Source organism: Balaenoptera borealis (assembly GCF_965194805.1).
Source record: "Balaenoptera borealis genome assembly, chromosome: 17".
NCBI classification, from domain to species: domain Eukaryota; kingdom Metazoa; phylum Chordata; class Mammalia; order Artiodactyla; family Balaenopteridae; genus Balaenoptera; species Balaenoptera borealis.
This window is the reverse complement of record NC_138876.1, coordinates 25,245,267-25,269,644: the sequence shown is the minus strand read 5'-3', so window position 1 is coordinate 25,269,644 and position 24,378 is coordinate 25,245,267. Positions and strand designations below refer to the sequence as shown.

The window sequence follows — 24,378 nt, the reverse complement described above, 5'->3', positions numbered from 1 at the left end:
TTTTGCAACCTGGAATACATTGTATTTGTCTAAAAATAACTTTTCCAATAATGTGATTTAGAGTAGTAAATGTATAGGAATACACTATGTCCTTTAAATAAATGATCAGGCAATTATGCATTGTGAATCCATTATTTGATTGTTTGGTAGTCAGTCTATTGTAGTATATATATATATATATATATATTTTTTTTTTTTAGGAGTTTTTTTTTTTATACAGCAGGTTCCTATTAGTCATCCATTTTATACACATCAGTGTATACATGTCAACCCCAATTGCCCAATTCATCACACCACCACCCCCACCCCCCACCGCTTCCCCCCTTGGTGTCCATACGTTTGTTCTCTACATCTGCGTCTCTATTTCTGCCCTGCAAACCGGTTCATCTGTACCATTTTTCTAGGTTCCACATATATGCGCTAATATGCGATATTTGTTTTTCTCTTTCTGACTTACTTCACTCTGTATGACAGTCTCTAGATTCATACACGTCTCTACAAATGACACAACTTCGTTCCTTTTTATGGTTGAGTAATATTCCATTGTATATATGTACCACTACTTCTTTATCCATTGGTCTGTCGATGGGCATTTAGGTTGATTCCATGATCTGGCTATTGTAAATAACAAAGCAATGAACATTGGGGTGCATGTGTCTTTTTTAATTACAGTTTTCTCTGGGTATATGCCTAGGAGTGGGATGGCTGGGTCATATGGTAATTCTATTCTTAGTTTTTTAAGGAACCTCCATACTGTTCTCCATAGTGACTGTATCAATTTACATTCCCACCAACAGTGCAAGAGGGTTCCCTTTTCTCACACCCTCTCCAGCATTTGTTGTTTGTAGATTTTCTGATGATGCCCATTCTAACTGGTGTGAGGTGATACCTCATTGTAGTATTGATTTGCATTTCTCTAATAACTAGTGATGTTGAGCAGCTTTTCATGTGCTTCTTGGCCATCTGTATGTCTTCTTTGGAGAAATGTCTATTTAGGTCTTCTGCCCATTTTTTGGAAGAGTTTGAGAAGGATGGGTGTTAGCTCTTCTCTAAATGTTTGATAGAATTCGCCTGTGAAGCCATCTGGTCTTGGACTTTTGTTTGTTGGAAGATTTTTAATAACAGTTTCAATTTCATTACTTGTGATTGGTCTGCTCATATTTTCTATTTCTTCCTGGTTCAGTCTTGGAAGGTTATACCTTTCTAAGAATTTGTCCATTTCTTCCAGGTTGTCCATTTTATTGGCACAGAGTTGCTTGTAGTAATCTCTTATAATCTTTTGTATTTCTGCAGTGTCAGTTGTGATTTCTCCTTTCTCATTTCTAATTTTATTGATTTGAGTCCTCTTCCTCTTTTTCTTGATGAGTCTGGCTAATGGTTTATCAATTTTGTTTATCTTCTCAAAGAACCAGCTTGTAGTTTTATTGATCTTTGCTATTGTTTTCTTTGTTTCTATTTCATTTATTTCTGCTCTGATCTTTATGATTTCTTTCCTTTTGCTAACCTTGGGTTTTGTTTGTTCTTCTTTCTCTAGTTCCTTTAGGTGTAAGGTTAGATTGTTTATTTGAGATTTTTCTTGTTTCCTGAGGTAGGCTTGTATAGCTATAAACTTCCCTCTTAGAACTGCTTTTGCTGCATCCCATAGGTTTTGGATTGTTGTGTTTTCATTGTCATTTGTCTCTAGGTATGTTTTGATTTCCTCTTTGATTTCTTCAGTGATCTCTTGGTTATGTAGTAACGTATTGTTTAGCCTCCATGTGTTTGTGGTTTTTACGATTTTTTCCTGTAATTGATTTTTAATCTCATAGCATTGTGGTCAGAAAAGATGCTTCATATGATTTCAATTTTCTTAAATTTACTGAGGCTTGATTTGTGACCCAAGATGTGATCTATCTTGGAGAACGTTCCGTGTGCACTTGAGAAGAAAGTGTAATCTGCTGTTTTTGGATGGAATGTCTTATAAATATCAATTAAATCTACCTGGTCTATTGTGTCATTTAAAGCTTCTGCTTCCTTATTTATTTTCATTTTGGATAACCTGTCCATTGGTGTAAGTGAGGTGTTAATGCCCCCCACTATTTTTGTGTTACTGTCAATTTTCTCTTTTATAGCTGTTAGCAGTTGCCTTATGTAATGAGGTGCTCCTATGTTGAGTGCATATATATTTATAATTGTTATATCTTCTTCTTGGTTTGATCCCTTGATCATTATGTAATGTCCTTTCTTGTCTCTTGTAACATCTTTATTTTAAGGTCTATTTTATCAGATATGAGTATTGCTACTCCAGCTTTCTTTTGATTTCCATCTGCATGGAATATCTTTTTCTATCCCCTCACTTTCAGTCTGTGTCCCTAGGTCTGAAGTGGGTCTCTTGTAGACAGCATATATATATGGGTCCTGTTTTTGTATCCATTCAGCAAGCCTGTGTCTTTTGGTTGGAGTATTTAATCCATTCATGTTTAAGGTAATTATCGATATGTATGTTCCTATGACCATTTTCTTAATTGTTTTGGGTTTGTTTTTGTAGGTCCTTTTCTTCTCCTGCGTTTCCCACTTAGAGAAGTTCCTTTAGCATTTGTTGTAGAGCTGGTTTGGTGGTCCTGAATTCTCTTATCGTTTGCTTCTCTGTAAAGCTTTCAGTTTCTCCATCGAATCTGAATGAGATCCTTGCCAGCTAGAGTAATTTTGGTTGTAGGTTCTTCCCTTTCATTACTTTAAGTATATCATGCCACTCCCTTCTTGCTTGTAGAGCTTCTGCTGAGAAATCAGCTGTTAAACTTATGGGAGTTTCCTTGTGTGTCATTTGTCGTTTTTCCCTTGCTGCTTTCAATAATTTTTCTTTGTCTTTAATTTTTGTGAATTTGATTACTATGTGTCTCAGCGTGTTTCTCCTTGGGTTTATCCTGTATGGGACTCTCTCTGCTTCCTGGATTGGGTGTCTATTTCCTTACCCATGTTAGGGAAGTTTTCGACTATAATCTCTTCAAATATTTTCTTGGGTCCTTTCTCTTCTCTTCTTCATCTGGGACCCCTATAATGCGAATGTTGTTGTGTTTAGTGTTGTCTCAGAGGTCTCTTAGGCTGTCTTCATTTCTTTTCATTCTTTTGTCTTTATTCTGTTCTGCAGCAGTGAATTCCACCTTTCTGTCTTCCAGGTCACCTATCCGTTCTTCTGCCTCAGTTATTCTGCTATTGATTCCTTCTCATATATTTTTCATTTCAGTTATTGTGTTGTTCATCTCTGTTTGTTTGTTCTTTAATTCTTCTAGATCTTTGTTAAACATTTCTTGCATCTTCTCGATCTTTGCCTCCATTCTTTTTCCAAGGTCCTGCATCATCTTCACTATCATTATTCTGAATTCTTTTTCTGGAAGGTTGCCTATCTCCACTTCATTTAGTTGTTTTTCTGGGGTTTTATCTTGTTTCTTCATCTGGTACATAGCCCTCTGCCTTTTCATATTGTCTATCTTTCTGTGAATGTGGTTTTTGTTCCACAGGCTGCAGAATTGTAGTTCTTCTTGCTTCTGCTGTCTGCCCTCTGGTGGATGAGGCTATCTAAGAGGCTTGTGCCAGTTTCCCGATGGGAGGGACTGGTGGTGGGTAGAGCTGGTTGTTGCTTTGGTGGGCAGAGCTCAGTAAATCTTTAATCCACTTGTCCGCTGATGGGTGGGGTTGGGTTCCCTCCCTGTTGGTTGTTTGGCCTGAGGTGACCCAACACTTGAGCCTAACCTGGCTCTTTGTTGGGGCTAATGGCAGACTCTGGGAGGGCTCACGCCAAGCAGTACTTCCCAGAACTTCTGCTGCCAGTGTCCTTGTCATCATGGTGACACACAGCCACCCCCCACCTCTGCAGGAGACCTTCCAACACTAGCAGGTAGGTCTGGTTCAGTCTCCCCTGGGGTCACTGCTCCTTCCCCTGGGTCCTGATGAGCACACTACTTTGTGTGTACCCTCCAAGAGTGGAGTCTCTATTTCCCCCTGTCCTGTCGAAGTCCTGCAATCAAATCCCACTAGCCTTCAAAGTCTGATACTGTAAGAATTCCTCCTCCTGTTGCCAGATCCCCAGATTGGGAAGCCTGACGTGGGGCTCAGAACTTTCACTCCAGTGGATGGACTTCTGAGGTATAATTGTTCTCCAGTTTGTGAGTCACCCACCCAGCAGTTATGGGATTTGATTTTATTGTGGTTGTGCCCCTCCTACCATCTCATTGTGGCTTCTCCTTTGTTTGGATGTGGGGTATCTTTTTTGGTGAGTTCCAGTGTCTTCCTGTCGATGATTGTTCAGCAGTTAGTTGTGATTCTGGTGTTCTTGTAAGAGGGAGTGAGAGCACGTCCTTCTTCTCTGCCATCTTGAACCAATCTCCCCCCTACTGTAGTATTGAAATTGGTGTTTCACTTTGATAGTTAGTCAGTTGATAACAACCAAATTAAAGTGCACAGAAGAGTCAGGGATTACTTTGAACTGAAACATAAAGAGACTTAATTCTTAACAGAATAGCAACATTAAATGGTGATACAGAGAACATTGTTCAGTAGGAGTGAATCTTTAAAAAGAAAATCCTCACAGATTTGCCTCAAGGAACAATAAAAATACATTATAATAACAGGGGAAATGGAATAGAGTTACACAATAATTTGAATCTCTTTCATTTTGTATTTTAAGATAGTTGTATAAATTTCTCATGAATTGCCTCAATCTAGTGTTCATTTGTTTATGACATTATTGTTTATCACAAACGAATGTTATGGAGCCACTAGATGATATTTAAAATGAAACTGAATCTAATCTTACTCAATTTTTGATGTCTTTTAAAATGTTCTTTGTGTAATACAAAACCATTCTGACCAAACTGAAATAGTTCTCATTTTAAAAGTTGCACTCAGGAAGATTGATACTGATAGCTTGTGGTCAAGGAGCTAAGGACAGGAAAGTGACTAGAAAGACAGGTTTAGGATTATTACTAGTAAAATGAATTCAGTTAGGAGCTGCCAAATAATGAGAAACTTTAAGAATTGAGGGAAGAAACAAAGCAAAACTTCCTCTGCAAATCTGAGAATAAGACTTAATGATTTGGCTATGTTAAGAAGAGATAAACAATGAAAACACATATGCCCATTGGTGGTGTTGTTATTTTGTTTTGCATTTGATAGGAAATTGTAATTCTTAAGATTTTATTGACTTAAGCTACTTGAGATAATCTCAAGAAGCCAACTAATGGCTAATATATTTGTAATGTTTCTAGTGGTTTTTTTTTTTTTTCTGTAGATTAATTCTAATCAATCATGACGTTTGACAATATTAAAAAAAAACCCTGCAAAATAGTTATGCAGCCACCTTAATTATATTATCTGATTTTTAAAATTTCATTTTTAACCAAATTAATTTAGGTTATTCATGAATAGTAGAAAGCAAATGATGTTACTCTGTAATAAATACAATCCATTATTTGGAAACAACTTCTATAAAAAAAATATTCTCAGGATGAGAGGAACTATTAAAGAGTTAGCAACCAGTGTCCTTATAAGAGCTCAGCTGGAAATCAGAAGGGAACTAGTTTTTTTAAGAACATAATTCTTGTTGGATACTTTAAAGATGATATCTTTTTCTCAAAACAATCTTAAGGGGGAAATGAAGCACCAAGATATTATAACGTCACTAAATAAGGAAGTGATAGATGTACATATTTCTGATTTCAAAGTGAATATTTTATGATACTACCTAAGGGATAAAATTCTCATTTATAATTTTTAACTTGATGAACATTGTTGCTCATTGTTTTGCTACAGAGCTACTTCTAACCACATAACAGCTGTTTTTAAATGTGAATTACTTTAAAGAAAACAGTTTCTGACAGAGCACATGGAGTATGGGCAGCCCTAAAGCAATATCTCACACCCTTAAAGGGTCTTTAGATAAAAAAGAAATGGAAGATTTTAAAATAATTTTCCCTTCAAATAGCTCAAACTCAAGAATCTTATGGGATTGTGTGTGTGTGTGAAGGGCAGATAGAGGATTCGAACCACCAAACAAACATTTCAGTTTAGAACATTTAAAAGAATTTGGGACTTTATCTTAGTTACAGAAAGTATGATTCAAAAGAAATATACTGAAACAGCTGTGCCTTGTCTACTCTAAAATAGTCAAAATACCATCAATAAATACATAAAGCATTTTCACTCTTGATTCTTCCAGTGTTTGGGCTAATTAACAAGGAAAAGCTGGAAAAAAAATTATTGGTATCAAGGAAGTGAAGGAGCTAGGAGATTTGTAATATACTTGAGCAGGTAATTTAGGGATTAAGAAAAGAGGCACAGTTGACAAGTCCTATTCAGTAACGCTCATGGGAGAAGCCAAAATCTTTGGACTCTGAGAATCATTTCTCACCCCAGGCCTGTTATGGTTCAATGTACAGAACTGTTTTCTGTTGCTGTGCACAAACCCTAACAGTGAAAATCACATTTCAATTTGACTCTCTTGCTTCCAGCCTAACTTAAAAGATCTGTGTCTCAGGAAACAGATAAGAGAATAAGAAAGTGGCAGAGTAAAAAGTACTAGGTAAACTATATGCATAGAAATTAAAAGGTTTTTCTCTCTAGCATTGCATCTTATAAAAATGGCTGGAATGAGCTGCCGACTGGAGCAGTGAGCAGCCTTGCTGGGCATCAGAAGAGTGACCTAATAGAGCCAATATGCAAGGACTGGAAAGAAATGCTTTTGTGCCCAAGAGAAACTCTGGTCTGAAGTGCAGGGGGTGAGGCCTCTGAACGCGGCCCCCTATGAGCAAGTGGAACTAGACTGAGCACAGAGGAAAAGAAAAAAGTTTGGAGAATCTTGAACTTGTAAACCTGAGGCCCACATGTAAACCTGGGTGGAAGCAGTAACCTGGGCCTCAGACGCCAGCCGAACCCCCCAATGCTACACTCTGGAGCAGAAAAGGCGAGTGCTCAGCGTCCTGCATGACTCAGATGCGATGCCCAGCCTGCAGGTGACTGCACCTGACCTGGAAGCCCCTCACAGGAGGTGGCCCCTAAGGCATCTCCGGGAACCAAGGAGAGGAGACATTGACAGGACGCCTGGACCTCAGGCAACTTCGTGACAGGATGGCGGACTGAGTCATGTGGCTGACAGGGTCTTGGTGCTCCAGCTGGGTGTCAGACCTGAACTTCTGAGGTGGGAGAGCCGAGTTCAGGACATTGGACCACCAGAGACATTTTGGTCCCACATAATATAAATTGGCGAGAGCTCTCCCAAGAGATCTCTGACTCAATGCTTAGACCCAGCTCTACCCAGTGGCCAGCAAGCTCCAGCACTGGACACCCCATACCAAACTAGCAAGACAGGAACACAACCCCACCCATTAGCAGAGAGGCTGCCTAAAATCATACTAAGTTCACAGGCACACCAAAACACCCCACTGGACGTGGTGCTGCCCACCAGAAAGACAAACTCCAGCCTCATCCACCAGAACACAGGCACCAGTTCCCTCCACCAGGAAGCCTACACAACCCACTGAACCAAACATACCCAAAGTGGGCAGACACCAAAAACAACAGGAACTACAAACCTGCAGCCTGTGAAAAGGAGACCCCCAAACACAGTAAGTTAAGAAAAATGGGAAGACGCAGGAATATGCAGCACATGAAGGAGCAAGATGAAAACTCACCAGACCAAACAAATGAAGAGGAAATAGGCAATCTACTTGAAAAAGAATTCAGAGTAATGATAGTAAAGATGATCCAAAATCTTGGAAATAGAATGGAGAAAATACAAAAAAAGTTTAACAAGGACCTAGAAGAACTAAAGAGCAAACAAACAGAGATGAACAACACAATAAATGAAATTAAAATTTCTCTAGAAGGGATCAATAGCAGAATAACTGAGGCAGAAGAATGGATAAGTGACCTGGAAGACAAAATAGTGGAAATTAAGAAAAGATTGAAAAGAATTGAGGATAGTATCAGAGACCTCTGGGACAGCATTAAATGCACCAACATTGGAATTATAGAGGTCCCAGAAGAAGAGAAAAAGAAAGGGACTGAGAAAATATTTGAAGACATTATAGTTGAAAACTTCCCTAATATGGGAAAGGAAATAGTCAATCAAGGCAGGAGGTGCAGAAAGTTCCATATAGGATAAATCCAAGGAGAAACACGCCAAGACACATATTAATAAAACTATCAAAAATTAAATACAAAGAAAAAATATTAAAAGCAGCAAGGGAAAAGCAACAAATAACATACAAGGGAATCCCCATAAGGTTAACAGCTGATCTTTCAGCAGAAACTCTGCAAGCCAGAAGGGAGTGGCAGGACATTTTTAAGGTGATGAAATGGAAAAAACTACAACCAAGATTACTCTAGCCAGCAAGGACCTCATTCAGATTTGATGGAGAAATTAAAACCATTACAGACAAGCAAAAGTTAAGAGAATACAGCACCACCAAACCAGCTTTAAAACAAATGCTAAAGGAACTTCTCCAGCCAGGAAACACAAGAGAAGGAAAAGACCTACAAAAACAAACCCAAAACAATTAAGAAAATGGTAATAGGAACATACATATCAATCATTACCTTAAATGTAAATGGATTAAATGCTCCAACCAAAAGACACAGACTGGCTGAATGGATACAAAAACAAGACCTGTATATATGCTGTCTACAAGAGACCCACTTCTGACCTAGGGACACATACAGACTGAAAGTGAGGGGATGGAAAAAGATATTCCATGCAAATGGAAATCAAAAGAAAGCTGGAGTACCAATTCTCATATCAGACAAAATAGACTTTAAAATAAAGACTATTACAAGAGACAAAGAAGGACAGTGTATAATGATCAAGGGATCAATCCAAGAAGAAGATACAACAATTGTAAATATTTATGCACCCAATATAGGAGCACCTCAATACATAAGGCAAATGCTAACAGACATAAAAGGGGAAATCGACAGTAACACAATAATAGTAGGGGACTTTAACATCCCACTTTCACCAATGGACGTATCAACCAAAATGAAAATAGATAAGGAAACACAAGCTTTAAATGACACATTAAACAAGATGGACTTAACTGATATTTATAGGACATTTCATCCAAAAACAACAGAATACACTTTCTCGTCAAGTGCTCATGGAACATTCTCCAGGATAGAGCATATATTGGGTCACAAATCAAGTTTTGGTAAATTTAAGAAAATTGAAATCGTATCAAGTATCTTTTCTGACCACAACGCTATGAGACTAGGTATCAATTACAAGAAAAAAACTGTAAAAAATACAAACATATGGAGGCCAAACAAAACGTTACTAAATTACCAAGAGATCACTGATGAAACCAAAGAGGAAATCAAAAGCTACCTAGAAACAAATGTCAATAAAAACACGACGTCCCAAAACCTATGGGACTCAGCAAAAGCAGTTCTAAGAGGGAAGTTTATAGCAATGCAATCCTACCTCAAGAATCAAAAAAAATAAACAACCTAACCTTACACCTAAAGCACTTAGAAAAAGAAGAACAAAAAACCCACAAAGTTAGCAGAAGGAAAGAAATCATAAAGATCAGATCAGAAATATATGAAAAAGAAATGAAGGAAACAGTAGCAAAGATCAATAAAACTAAAAGCTGGTTCTTTGAGAAGATAAGCAAAATTGATAAACCACTACCCAGACTCATCAAGAAAAAAAGGGAGACGACTGAAAACAACAGAATTAGAAATGAAAAAGAAGAACTAACAACTGAAAATGCAGAAATACAAAGAATCATAAGGGATTACTACAAGTAACTCTATGCCAATAAAACGACAACCTGGAAGAAATGGACAAATTCTTAGAAGAGCACAATCTTCTGAGACTGAACCAGGAAGAAACAGAAAATATAAACAGACCAATCAGAAGCACTGAAATTGAGACTGTGATTAAAAACCTTCCAACAAACAAAAGACCAGGACAAGATGGCTTCGCAGGAGAATTCTATCAAATATTTAGAGAAGAGATAACATCTATCCTTCTCAAAATCGTCCAAAATATAGCAGAGGGAGGAACACTCCCAAACTCATTCTACAAGGCCACCATCACCCTGATAGCAAAACCAGAGAAAGAGATCACAAAAAAAGAAAACTACAGACCAATAACACTGATGAACATAGGTGCAAAAATCCTCAACAAAATACGAGCAAACAGAGTCAAACAGCACATTAAAAGGATCATACACCATGATCAAGTGGGGTTTATCTCAAGAATGCAAGGATATTTCAGTATACGCAAATCAATGTGATACACCATATTAACAAATTGAAGGGAAAAAACCATATGATTATCTCAATAGATGCAGAAAAAAACTTTGACAAAATTCAACACCCATTTATGATAAAAACTCTCCAGAAAGTAGGCATAGACGGAACTTACCTCAACATAATAAAGCCCACATATGACAAATCCACAGCCAACATCGTTCTCAATGGTGAAAAACTGAAAACATTTCCTTTAAAATTAGGAAGAAGACAAGGATGCCCACTCTCACCACTATTAGTCAACATAGTTTTGGAAGTTTTAGCCACAGCAATCAGAGAAGAAAAAGAAATAAAAGGAAACCAAATCGGAAAAGAAGAAGTAAAACTGTCACTGTTTGCAGATGATATGATATTATACATACAGAATCCTGAAGATGCTACCAGAAAACTACTAAAGCTAATCAATTAATTTGGTAAAGTAGCAGGATACAAAATTAATGCACAGAAATCTCTTGCATTCCTATACACTAATGATGAAAAATCTGAAAGAGAAATTAAGGAAACACTCCCATTTACCATTGCAACAAAAAGAATAAAATACCTAGGAATAAACCTACCTAAGGAGACAAAAGACCTATATGCATAAAACTATAAGACACTGATGAAAGAAATTAAAGATGATACCAACAGATGTAGAGATATACCATGTTCTTGGACTGGAAGAATCAACATTGTGGAAATGACTCTACTACCCAAAGCAATCTACAGATTCAATGAAATTCCTATCAAACTACCAATGGCATTTTTCACACAATTACAACAAAATATTTCACAATTTGTATGGAAACACAAAAGACCCGAATAGCCAAAGCAATCCTGAGAAAGAAAAATGGAGCTGGAGGAATCAGCCTCTGTGACTTCAGACTATACTACAAAGCTACAGTAATCAAGACAGTATGGTACTGGCACAATGTTTCAGACATTACATGAAATTTCTAAAAATCTTATATGTTCTGGTATAATGTTATAAGTCATAATTCTAGTTATTACTTTAAAATGTATATCTCAGAAAAAAAAAGATATTTTAATTACCTTAACATCATAACTCCTGATACAAAATAATGTTAAGTCCAAAACGGGAAATACTAAAATCATGTACTTAAACCTATAATACATGCAGTTTAAAAAAAAATGAGATCAATTATGATAAACTGACAGATACGCTAATCCTTCAAATGTGATACTCTAAATTTAACAAATTAACAATACATTATAAATCTCTGTCTTATTGACACAAATCAATATAAGTTTTTAAATTATTCAATGATATGATCAATAATATTATGTTATATGGTATACTCCAAACCAAGTAGAATTCTGTGTAATACAGTAAGGTTGGTTAATTTGGGTCCCACATTAATGGAAAAATGTTATCTGACAAAGATTTGATTCTGAATAAATAAGATGCTTTTCTGGCTTCTCTAAAATTACTATGGCAACACAGGTTATGTCAACCACTGAATAAAGAATATGGTTTTAACATCACAACAAAAACTCTGCCAAATTATTCTAAATAAAAACATTTTCTTAATGTGTAGGTTATTATTATGGGCTGAATCATGTCCCCCTAAAATTTATATGTTGAAGTCCTAACCCCCTAGTACCACAGAATGTGACTATATTTGGAGAAAGGTCTTTTAACGAGGTAATTAAGGTAAAATGAGATTATATGGGTGGACCCTAATCTAATATGACTTGTGTCCTTATAAGAGAAGATTAGGAAACAAACACAGAGGGAAGACCATGTGAAGACACATGAAAAGGACAGCCATCTATTAGCCAATGACTAAAACCACAGAAGACAACCCTGTTGACACCTTGATCTCAGACTTCTAGACTTTAGAACTTTGAGGAAACAAATTTCTGTTATTTAAGACACTCAGTCTGTTACACTTTATTATGGCAGCCCTAGCAAACTAATATAGTCATAGTAAAGTTGTGTAGGTCATAATAAAGTAGAGTGACCTCATGTGAAATGTTTAATATTTTATATCTGTCAAAATAGAATCTGTTTTCCTCTCAAGTTTTTACACTAGCATGAATAGATTAATTCAATGAAGGAACTCTTTAATCAGGGAAAGATCATGTTATATTTGTAAAATTCAATCATCAGAGCATAATTCTGCTGAAATTATATATATACTTATATGTTTACTATAATGTTTACAGGAGTTCTTTTTTTTTTTTAAGAAAAGGTTGGGAGATGAGAGGGGTCAACAATATAATTGAAAAATTATATAGATACTTCTATTTGGATTTCAGAATAGTGATCCAATCACAAGCCAGAAGATTCATTCTTTTAAATTTCTAATAGTCAATATTATAATCTTTTAGGATATAGATTATTTGATCAGTAATACTAATTATCCTAAGGAAAAACAAAACTTGACTGACAAATCATTAATTCACATTAATTTAACGCAGCCATTTTTCTGAAGGGCCTGTAAGTGTAGGTATATAGGTAGTATGTGTAAGCAAATGTCTTAGGCTGCAATACAGTATCAATTCAAGTGTGTTTACAGCACCTTTGCCTTTTGAAATCTAGCAGAACAGAATCCACAGGCCCTTCAAAGTATAGGACGACTAAACTTACTAAGTTAAAGGTCATACATTCATATCACAGTAGTATGCATATATATGAATCAAAAAAGGTCCATCTTGCACACTTCATTCATACTGATAGAGCATTAAGGAAATAGAAAATTAACTTGAAAATAGGCAGAAAGGCTAAAAGGGGCAAACATCCTGAAACACTCAAGGTCCAACAATTGACTACTGCAATAAAATTAAACATTAATATGGAAAGTAAAATGCAGAATGTCAACTATTCTTTTAGATAATTTTTTTTTTAAGTAGAAAAATATTTGCAGAGACCTTTCAAATGTAATTTTGATAGAGTGTCCAGGTTCAGCTTCAATCACCCATTCACAATTCAGAGAGTCTTTATAGTATCCTGGCCATCCTGGTGAGAGAATCAATCCACTGGGAGCTGAAAAATGGCCACCGCATGGAGCTGAAAAATAAAATCAGAGAACAAGTAAATACAAAAATTTTAGAACAAGTTGCAGAAAATATTTTTAGTACTAACTGTATTTTTAAAATTAATTTTTGCATGTACACATTAAATGCTATTTAATATTGTTTTTGAAAGTAAAATTTCATCCAGTCATTCTATTATTGAATGATTATTTTCCCTAAAAAAAGTAATTTACTTTTTGAAATATGGCTTAGTTACACACTCAGCATGTCAGATAAACTCAAGTCTCCCAATTATATCCCTTAAATACGTTCTTGTGTCTCCATCATTTTCAAAACTTGAAAAAAATATAAGCTGTTAGTTTTAGTTTCTCTGTCTTTCATTTTCTGATTTATGTATCAAATACTGTTAATTCATGCTATACAGTGTCTAAAGCTTTGATCTTCCTTTTACCAGAGTCCCTATTACAATTTTAGGTCTTCATTCATTCAGTCTCTTCCCTGATTTCCCATCTGCTAATTTCTCTCTTGCTTCAATCCAGCTGTCAGAATGTCCTTCAATTTACAGTTTCATCATACCATTTGCTTTCCTAGACAGGTACCTTGATCTCTTCTCCCTTTAACATCAGATTCAACTCAGCTTATCATTTCAAGAATTTAATCTTCTGCTTTCCCCAAACTCATATACAATTGAAACCACAATGATAGCATTTTAATCCCAGTAGGTACTGATAAGATAATTTAGTGTAAGTACCTCATTTTGAATAGAAATAAACCAAGTTGAAAGAACAACTTGTCAAAGTTCACAAGACCTGAAAGCCTCAAAAGTACTTTCAAGTCAGTTTTTACAAAATAGGACCTCAAAACCAGTCCTCTCCCATTATTTCCAATATTGGTAAATGAAACCACCATCCATGGATTTGCATAGCCCAGGAAGTTAGAAGTAGTCATCTTTCATAGTTCCATTATCCTTACTATTTACTACCATATCCAACCCATCCTCAAGCCCAGTCTTGTTTCTCTATCTCTATAGCTACCAGATTAAATTACCATAATTTCATCTCTGGTATAAACCCTCCTAACTGACCCTCTTAATTGGTCTCTCCTCATCCATGCTAACTATCCTCCACACTATGGCCAGAGTAATTGTTTAAACCTCAAACACTTTTAAATGGCATTTTTCTGTGTTGACCAACAAGGCCCTGAATGATCTAGCTATTGCCTTACACTCTAGCCTGTACTCCAAACTTCTCCCCTTCACTCTGCAGCCCAGCTACATTAGCCTGTTCTATACCTTAAGGAGGTATACAAAGTGTGTGTGGGGTGGGGGGAATGAAGCAAAGAGTATTTGAATTATTGAAAATTATTTGGAAAGAAAAATAGTCATATGTATACTATATCGGCTTTTCAACACATTAGATAGAGACCCTTCCCAATGACTTACCATGTTATATTTTTATTTTCTTTAATTCTCTCCATTTAAAGTCTATCTCATGTGTTTATATTTTTGTCATTGTTGTTTACTTGTTTCTTTCAGTTTTACCTTACAGAATTTCTAAAACATATTGTTCTAGACACAATTTTTACACTTTTTCATTCTTTAAGTAATTTGATATAACCCAAATAAAATAGGAAATATTTAATAAATTGGCCTAGGAATCAACCATTACTACAAAGTGTCCATTTGAGAAAAATATTTTCTGTGAAATTGCCAAAATTTGTTACTTGTATGAGAAAGAACTTTCATATAAAACTAAATTTTCTTCCTTGGTAGAATTTGATTTTGTTTCTTAAAAAGCTTTCAGAGGAGACCATTTTGATGAGGATTATTTACTCTTCCTTGCTATGATGACTCATAATTAGGTTTCCTGTAGGGTTATTATGTATTTCAAAAATAAAATTATGTGCATAACAGTCATTTAAATTACCATATTTTAAAAGACAGAGTAAAGTATTTTGGTGAGAGAAGGTCCCGGAAATATAGAAAAATCCCTAATATGTTATCAACTCAAATTGTTCTAGGAAAGCATCTGTGCACTTCAGTCTAATCATGATTGAAAGAGGTAATCAGTCATAAAATTAGCAATTGAGTAATGGGCCATTAAAGATTAAAAAGTAGAGTACCCAGAAGCATTTCAGCTGGTCCCTTAGTCCAACATGTTAGAGAGGCAGAATTAGGAAGGAGCTTTAAAGGAAAGGAGTAGCATAAAGATGCGGTGACTCTTTGTTTCCTGAAAGGACTTTCCCAAATAGTGACCCTGCTACAAAGTGAGTCTTCTCCTAATTAACATACAACATTCTGAACTGGCTTCTTTCTCTCACACATAGGGTTGGAACTTCACAAAATTATTATCCCAAAAGTATGGAGACAGCTTCCCCAAGAGAGTGTGACACCTAAGCAAAGAGACAGATGCTAAGTGCAGATCAGTCAAGAAAAGCCTCACGACCACAGTGACTAGCAGCCACATGGCAGGAAGATGTTCACATAGAAAAGCCATGGTGGAGCAACAGCAGCAGAGCATGGAGGGGACAAAGTGCAGGACAAAATAAGCGGAGACCAAGTGTAAAGAAAACGTTCAAGAGAAAAAGGAAACAGAAAAAGCTTTGGAAAGCTAAAAGAACTAATAGTAATAAAAATAACAAAGATTTGAATTTGTAAAGAGAACCTTAACTATAACATGAATAACAATACAAACAGAAAGACAATAAAGTTAGTTGCCCAAACCTTACAATTTTGCCACATCCATGTACTGCTTATATAATTAATGATTTTCTTTAAATAGACTTACTTTTATTTTAATTTAAATGATTTCTTTAAACTTGCCCTAAGCAAAAATATCTGTAAAATCATTGCTTTTATGTATTAGTTATATTTTTCCATAATGCCTGAAAATAAATATGTACCTATTGAAATTTAAGAAATGCTTATATATTTAACACCTAAAAGCTTGTGTACCTCCAAGTATAAACATTCTGCAGTTTAAGAAAGACTTCTGTAAAAGACAGTATCTTGACTGAACAAAGGAAACTTGGAACATATGGAAAACAGAAAGGAGATCAAGATACAGGGATTTATTTTCAAGTCCTATTCACTCATTCATCATTTACTAATTCATATTTCAGTCATTCAGCAAACAATTGTGTGTCAAGTATGCGCCCACGTGGTATTTGTACTACTTCTAACATTTATCAAATGTTTCCTAGGTGCCAGGCACTATATAAGAAGTCCTTTGTATTATTTTATGTAATACTCAAAATAATCCAACCACATATGTAGATAAGAACATTGATGTGCAGAGAATTTAAATAATTTGCACATCAGCTAGCAAGGATTTGAACAGAGGTAATTTGACTCTAGAAACTTCTTTGCAAATGTAATTAAGATATTCTTTTTCTTTTTATCACACTGCCCATGTGCAAAACACAGAAACATAAACATAAAAGGTAATAATGTCATAAATTATATAAGAAAGATCTGTCCATGGGACACGGGGTCTGGAAGAGGACAGGAATTAAGGCTTCACAGAAGAGATTCTATTTAATTTGAGTCTTCAAGGATGAGTCAGAATTCACCAGGAGAAAAAGAGAGGATATTGTAAATGGAAGAAACAGCATGTGCTTAAGAGTAGAAGGCTGAATTAGCATGTTTTTGAATAATGCCAGTTACCTTTTTTAGGGAACCAAGAAGTGATGAGAGATGAAGGAAGAAGAGTAGAAAAGGACCTAATGGGACTTCCCTGGTGGTCCAGTTGTTAAGAATCCATGCTTCCGCTGCGGAGGGCATGGGTTCAATCCCTGGTCAGGGAACTAGGATCCCACATGCCATGCAGTGCGGCCAAAAAAAAAAAAAAAAAAAAAGGACCTGATATGATGCTATATTAAGGAAAGTGAACCATAGACAAATGAAAGATTGTAGACAAGGGGTGGGATAGGGAGGGTGGGAGGGAGACGCAAGAGGGAGGGGATATGGGGATATATGCATACGTATAGCTGATTTCACACTTTGTGATACAGCAGAAACTAACACACCGTTGTAAAGCCATTATACTCCAATAAAGATGTTAAAAAAAATTGTAGACAAAGACTACATAAACATATATAGACAAATAATACAATTTTCATTTAAATGAAAGTTACAGGTACAATGAACTAGAAGCACAGTACCTGGAGTTGATGAGATCAATTAGGAGACTGTCACAATTATCTCGGAAGGTATAATCAGATTCTGATATATGGTGGTAACAGGAAATGGCTAAATATGGAGATATTTAGGAGACAGACTCAAAAGCATTTATTGATTACATGCAATGAGTGAGCAAGATGAAGGAGTCTAAATTGGTCATTGGGCCCCTGGCATGTACAACATTATGGAAGATAATTCCATTCACCAAAATAGGAAACACAAAACAGGAAGGAATTTTATGTGGAAAGATAATGAGATTCAGTGTTGAGGCTAAAAGTTCTGTGAAATATCACAAGAAACAACAGAAAATAGAATCTGGAGCTCTTAGTTATATTACGTGTCATTTTCAACATAGGCTGATGTTAAGGCTTCAATATAAGTGAAAGATTAAGGTGAATACTTAGAGAAGAAAATAAAAGAGGTTTAAGATGTAACCTTTGAAAAAATATTTTAATTTAATACAATTTAAGTAGGTACTGACCATTATGCATTATAACACAACAATGGGGCAAGGCTGGGATGGACTATTTCTGTTTGGGTCTTCCTCTCTCCTAACTGTGTGTGAATTCAGATGATTGTAGCTGGTAAAATAAATAAATACCTAAATTTTAGTAGCTTAACACAGAAGTTTATTTTTCACTTGACCAAAATGGCCTTCATCTTGACTAAACTCTAGACAGCCTTCTTCAAGACTCTCAACTCGTCACCCAACTTCCTCCATCACTTTACCACTAGCTCATCTCAGCCCTTAAAAACCTTCCCTCAGTGCATTTGAATTCAATCACTCCTCCTTATTGCAATAGTCTTTAATAAAATCTTCCTTGCCTGTTTAACTCTGGTGAAATTTTTCTTCAATACACTCATGTAACAGTACAATGAAGTGTGCCTATCAGCAAAACAGTCATCTTCCTTCTAGTCTCTTAACACCCAGGATGACAAAGCCTCAGCCATTTTCAGCAGGCGATTTTCTAGATTGCCATGGGAGTCATTTCCATTTTAGCTGGCAGGAAAGGAAACAGAGCATAGAGGACCACTCTGTGTGTGCTTTTTATGGACCACAGCTTGGACATTATTTACATTACTTCCACTTACTCACTTGGCCGTACCTAACTTCAAAGGAGGCTGTGAAATGAAGTCGCTCAGCTGGGTAGCTATTTCCTACCTACAACTCTGTATACTGAATGGGGTAACAGCTTAAAGGTAAACAGCTGGCCATTTCTGCTATACCAACTAAGACAGTCATAATGCTTTCCAGTTTGGAGTATGCTTTTATATACATTTCTTAACTTAATTACTTTAATAAGCTTGTAGCATAAAAATGCTTGTTTCTTTCTTACGCCAGTTTTGCAGGTAAGGAAAAAAATCATCAAACATATGACTTGATGAGAAACACAGATCTGGGTAGTAGCAGAGGTGAGATTCAAATTCAAATCTTCAAATTCCAAGTTAGAAACTACTTCCATGATAGATGTATTGGATTAATTTTCCAAGAGAGATATTTATTTAAGCATATCTATTCTCCTTAAAATAGGTTTAATGAAGACAGAAATGGATAGTTAGGAAGATAGAATATTCAACCCAAAGTTTTTAATGTAAATTTGAGATTCTAACCATACAATTTTAAGTGCTTCCCTGACATTAATTTATTTATTATTCATGTATTTATTAATTCAAAAAATTATTTAGCTTTTGATGTATATAAGATACTATGCCAGGTGATGAAATTTTTAAAAAAATCTATATGACACTATATTTGTCCTCAGGAGACACACAGTTTCTACAAGGAAGACAGACAGCTAACATGAAGAATAAATATATGCTTGAGCCAGATAGGCTGGAAATGTAGGGGAGAGACAGGTGACATCCCAAGGGCATTAAGAAAGAGTTCTTGAAGGAGATTTTGTCAGAGGTGAGTTTGATTAAAAAAAAAAAAAAAAAAAGAATAGAAGATAGGGGTAGAGGGACAGAAAGAGCAGAGAAAGAATAAAGTGAGAAATACCGAAACCAAGCAGTACACTGTGGCGCCCTCCCGGGTACAAAAGCTTCTTCATACACCCAATTCCTTGTTTGTAGGAAAATAGCTTCAGCCTCCTAGACTTTCCCTGAGTTCCAAAGGGCAGATTCAAAGAGTTATTATTCTGGGAAGTGAGGAGATGGAGACACAAGGGAAAAGCAGTCAAGAAACAATAGTGCAGCAATAAAGCATGGTCCTGGTTCCTCCCCACGTGGTATACATAACAATACATCTTTGAGTTCTTCTACAGGAACTAAGGCCCCCTCCCAGGTGGAGGATGGTAACCAGGCTGAGCACAAGATTCCTGGAATACCATCCTGTCACCTCACCACCAACCAATCAGAAGAAAGTCACACACCCTGCAGCTCTCACTCCAAATTTTGCCTTTAAAAACTCTTCCCTGAAAACCATCAGGTAGTTGGGGGTCTTTTGAGCATGAGCTGCCCATTCTCCTTGCTTGGCCTTACGATAAACCTTTCTCTGTTCCAAACTCTGACTTTTCGGTTTGTTTGGCCTCGCTCTGCATTGGGCACACAAACTTAGGTTTGACAACAATACTAATGTATGAGGGAAAGTCAAGTAGTTTTTTGTTTCTGAAGCTTATAGTTAGTGGAAAATGAGGAGAGGAACTTTTGGTTTCATGCAGTGGTTACTTTCAAACATTTGTGGATACCTAGAAGTGAGTTTAGATTAAAAACTTGTTAAAATGCAGATTCCCAGAATGCACTTCTAGTAATTATAAGGTAGGACCCAGAGGGCATTGTTAACAAAACCCTCACTCCACTCCAATCCCTCAGGTCATTTTATAGCTCTTGGCCCACAGACCAAGCTGACAAAATCTAAGAGGATATGGCTAGTCTGTAGCTCCAAGATGCTGCTGGATAATCACTCAGGTTCCTGGGATAAAGAGGTAATTTCCATCTGTTAGTGAAATACAGATTGTTGCCTCTAACTTCTCCCCATTTTAAATAATGAAAACAAAGCATAAATGGTAACGTAGAAATAGTTCATTTATCCTGTTTCATTTTTCTAAGGCCTGAAGAAAGTCTGTTATAAATAATTTTCATTGGAGTGATGACTCATTTCTGTGTTACTTTGAGTAGAATTGAAACCATGCACCTCAGATTGGGACTTGAACCCACATGCCGGGACTCAAACCCAGCCAAAAGCCTGACTGGGACTTGAACCCATGCATCCGAGACTCAAAGCTGGCCAAAACCCTGATTGGGACTTGAACCCACGTAGCTGGGACTTGAACCCGGCCAAAACCCACAGTCTTCCAACTGAGATCACACACTTGGTTTCAGGACTTAATGAAGCTCAGGTTCTTGATGTCTCATCATAGAAAGAATTCAGTGAGAGGCAAAGTGATAGGTAAGAAATGGATTTATTTAGAGAGAAACACACTCCACAGACAGAGTGTGGGCCATCTCAGAAGGTGAGAAAGGCACCAGGGTATGGGGTTGTCAGTTTTTATAGGGGTGGGTAATTTCATAAGCTAGTGAGTGGGAGGAGTATTCCAGCTATTTCAGGAAGGGGTGGGGATTTCCAGGAATTGGGCCACCGCCCACTTTTTGATCCTTATGGTTGGCCTTGGAACTGTCATGGTGCCTGTGGGTGTGTCATTTAGCTTGCTGATTTGTTACAGTGAGTGTATACTGAGGCTCAAGGTCTAGTGGAAGTTGACTTGTCAGCCATCTTGTACCCATTTGGTCCTAATCAGTTTATGTCATGTCCTTGGGCTATGTCATTCTTTCAAAGGTTGTGCCCTGCCCCCTTCCCTCCTGCTTCAGAATGGACAAATTCAAAATACCCAGTATGCTTTAAGATCTGTATGAAGAGTCAGAAGTGTTTCAGACTGTATTCAGCTAAAATTCTTTTGAATAAAAATGCTTCAGAATTTTGGTGCTCTTTCATCTGAGAAGTGGCACTTAGGTGCTCAGAAGGGAATTGAGGACTGGAAGAACAGCTAGGTTTTGATCTTGGGGATTATAAACAATGAGGGTTCCATTTCTTTCCTTTTTTTTTTTTTTTTTTTTTAAATTTTTAAACTTGCTTTATGGTTGGTTATAGGTGTGGTAAGTAATCACCTGCTCTGCCTAACCTCAGCACAGTGGATGATGTTTCAAAGAAAATTATGGGAAACAAGTTGCATCTCTATCTTGGATAAAAAGAGAAAGTCAGAAACATAGGAATTAAATTGCCAGGAATGCAGACAAGCAATCACAGCTCTGAACCTCTTTCCATTTCTATAACCCCTTCTACCCTTCCCCTACCCAGCTCCACAGAAATTAGGAGCAAAACCCTGCAGATTGCTATTAAATTAGTTTTCCCTATGGTAGTCCTCTAGGAATTTACTACTACCTTAATATGTAACTAAAAGAGGAGTCTATTATTAGATATGAATAGGTATATGTGTGTGAACACACATTCTATGAGAACCACAATATATTCTGATCTATGCATCAGACTGTTACTGTAATTGCTCCCTCAAACAAACTCCCTCCAGAGAGTGCAACATCTGTGAATGAGAAGGATTTCCTTCCCTTTGAGGCTAACTGAGATTCAAGAGAAAATCCCTTATCCTCAAAGGGGAAGTTCATTGGCATGCAAGTCCAGCCTTGCTGTCAAACAGTTCTCCAGGGACCCTAGTCCCATCCTATTGACTCAAGGAATTCTCTAAGATATCCCATTGCAGTAGAAAGGAACTTAAGCCATAGTTATGCAGGGAGTTCTCTACTGAGGGATAGGAAGTTCTTGCTTGAGTAGGCATTTTATGGAATATTCTGAAATCGGTGGAATGAAAACAGAAATTGGTTTCTTTCTTTCTTTCTTTTTCTTTCTCTCTCTCTTTCCTCCCTCCCTGCCCCCTCCCTCCCTCCCTCCGCCCTCCCTCCCTCGCTTCCTTCCTTCCTTTCCTTCTAAATTACTGCCTTCAAACATGCACTGACAAATCTCCCTCTCCTTAAAGAAGTGTTGGGCACATCCTCTAAAATTCTCATCACTTACAGTATTAAAAAACTTGGTCCAATCCAATTTAAAATTCTGTCTTATTTCCTCCACCTACCCACCCAAGGTGCATCTTTGAGCACCTTGGAGGATGGGGAGAAGGGTGCTGATGGAGGACCAGCACTTGGTGATTCATTCCTCCATTCGCTTCAGCAGTTGGAGCAGAGAAGATGCTGTATCCTTTCTCAGCACATCCCCTTCCTCTTCCCTTTAGGTCCTTTTTCCTGTGGTGTGTTAGGGCTAAAATGAGGAAAAGTTGCTGTCATAGTCCTTTCCTGACTGTTGCTGTTTCCTCACTAACTCTAACTGGTCCCTGAGATTTTCTATTTGTCAGATATGGAAAATGTTTTGTTTTTTCCATAAGGATAATAAATGAGTTCTTTGTAAAGGCCAAGAATTAGAAGGGTGGCTTCTCACTTCTATCAGGAAATTTCCTGACAGAAGAGAAGATCAACCTTTTCCAGTTACCTCCCTGCTTTCACCCCTGACAGTACATCCTATGGTCTCTGGTTGTTGAGTTTCTTTTACCTAGTGGCCAAGCCAGGGTACCTTCTTTGGTATTCATTTGATGCAGAGGAAGCTCACATCATTGACTTGCCAAATGATTTCAACTAGCCAGCTTTCCCTCTTTTTAATCTGCCAGTTTTTACCAATTTTCTTTCTCTTGTTCATTCAGCATAGAAGGCAGATCAGCAAGTACACTGTATAATCAGATATCCACCTGGCGATTCTAGTTCCTCTTTTTCACAGGCAACTGCATTCCCTTATGAGGGATTCTTTTGGAGTCCTTCCCCTTAACTTGGCTTGAAGAGAAGGAGACTAGCATCCTCCTTCTTATGGGGAGATAAAGGAAAAGCTGAACAACTTTTGACTCCAACAGTTTAGGTAGGTATTTAGGTAGGTAGGTAGGTAGATAGATATAGATCTCGATTTCCCTCTTTTCTTTTGCTGCTTATATAAACTGGGAGTGGGATAGCTGAGGTTATGATTGAGAGAAATGAGTCAGTTAGAACCCACTTAATAAGCCACAAAGGAGGTATCTGAACCTCAATTTTTTATGGACAGGGATACTGCAACATTTTCCTCCTTAGCTGGTAGCCTATAAGTTGTCATTCCCAAAGTAACAGGAAATTTTGCCTGTATACCTTGTTAGTCATGCATTTTGCTTTCACTGTTTTTCTTCTCAGGGAGGCTACAATGATAACAATATTAGAAATTATTATGAATCTTCACAAGGAAGGAACAACTTTCTTTCAGTTAGTCTTAACTCAGCATCTTAATTAAATCAACCACTTTGAGCCAATAGCATTCATCCGAGTCTTCCAATGTATTTTATTAAATATAATCCTCTTTATCTACAAAGCAGTTCACTGAATGTATTACATCCTAATTATATTCAAGAACATGACCATGTAATCCAGAAGGCCAATATTCTATTTCCATTTTTGTTGAGGGGATTGCTTTAGATCAAAGAGGGCATTGCTAGCTACAGTGAAAATGGCATGGGAGACAAAGAGCCAGGTAAAAAGGAGTAGAGAAGCAGATAGTATATACGTATCAGGGCCTTCTGAGTCCCATAAGAGAAATAACTATGAAGAAACTAAGTGGTGGGCACGGGTAAACTGAATAACAAACCGTTTCTATAGAACTGAATAGGAGCAAGGTCAGAAGCAATGAGACCAGTTAAAAGACTGTTGCAGTAATCTAGGCCAGAGATGATGGTTGCTGGGACCAGGATGTCAGCAGTTAAGGAAGTAAGAAGTAGATGGGTTTTGAATATAGGAATTCAAGATAGAGCTAACAGATTTTTCTGATGGATTGCGTATAGTTGTGATAGAAAGAAAGGAGGAATTACTCCCAAGAGTTTTCGCCTGAATTATTGGAAGAATGGAGTGCTACTGATGATGAT

General features: G+C 36.9%; 1 protein-coding gene across 2 annotated transcripts in view; it reads right to left on the bottom strand.

Moving 5' to 3' along the window:
* The window catches only part of CSMD3 (CUB and Sushi multiple domains 3), a 1,186,187-nt gene that overhangs the window by 415,910 nt on the left and 745,899 nt on the right, over positions 1–24,378 (bottom strand). For both annotated transcript variants that reach the window (XM_082364543.1, XM_082364544.1), the window contains one exon: positions 13,162–13,300. In XM_082364543.1, coding sequence (XP_082220669.1) covers positions 13,162–13,300 — 139 coding nt within the window. The remainder of the gene's footprint in view (positions 1–13,161; positions 13,301–24,378) is intronic.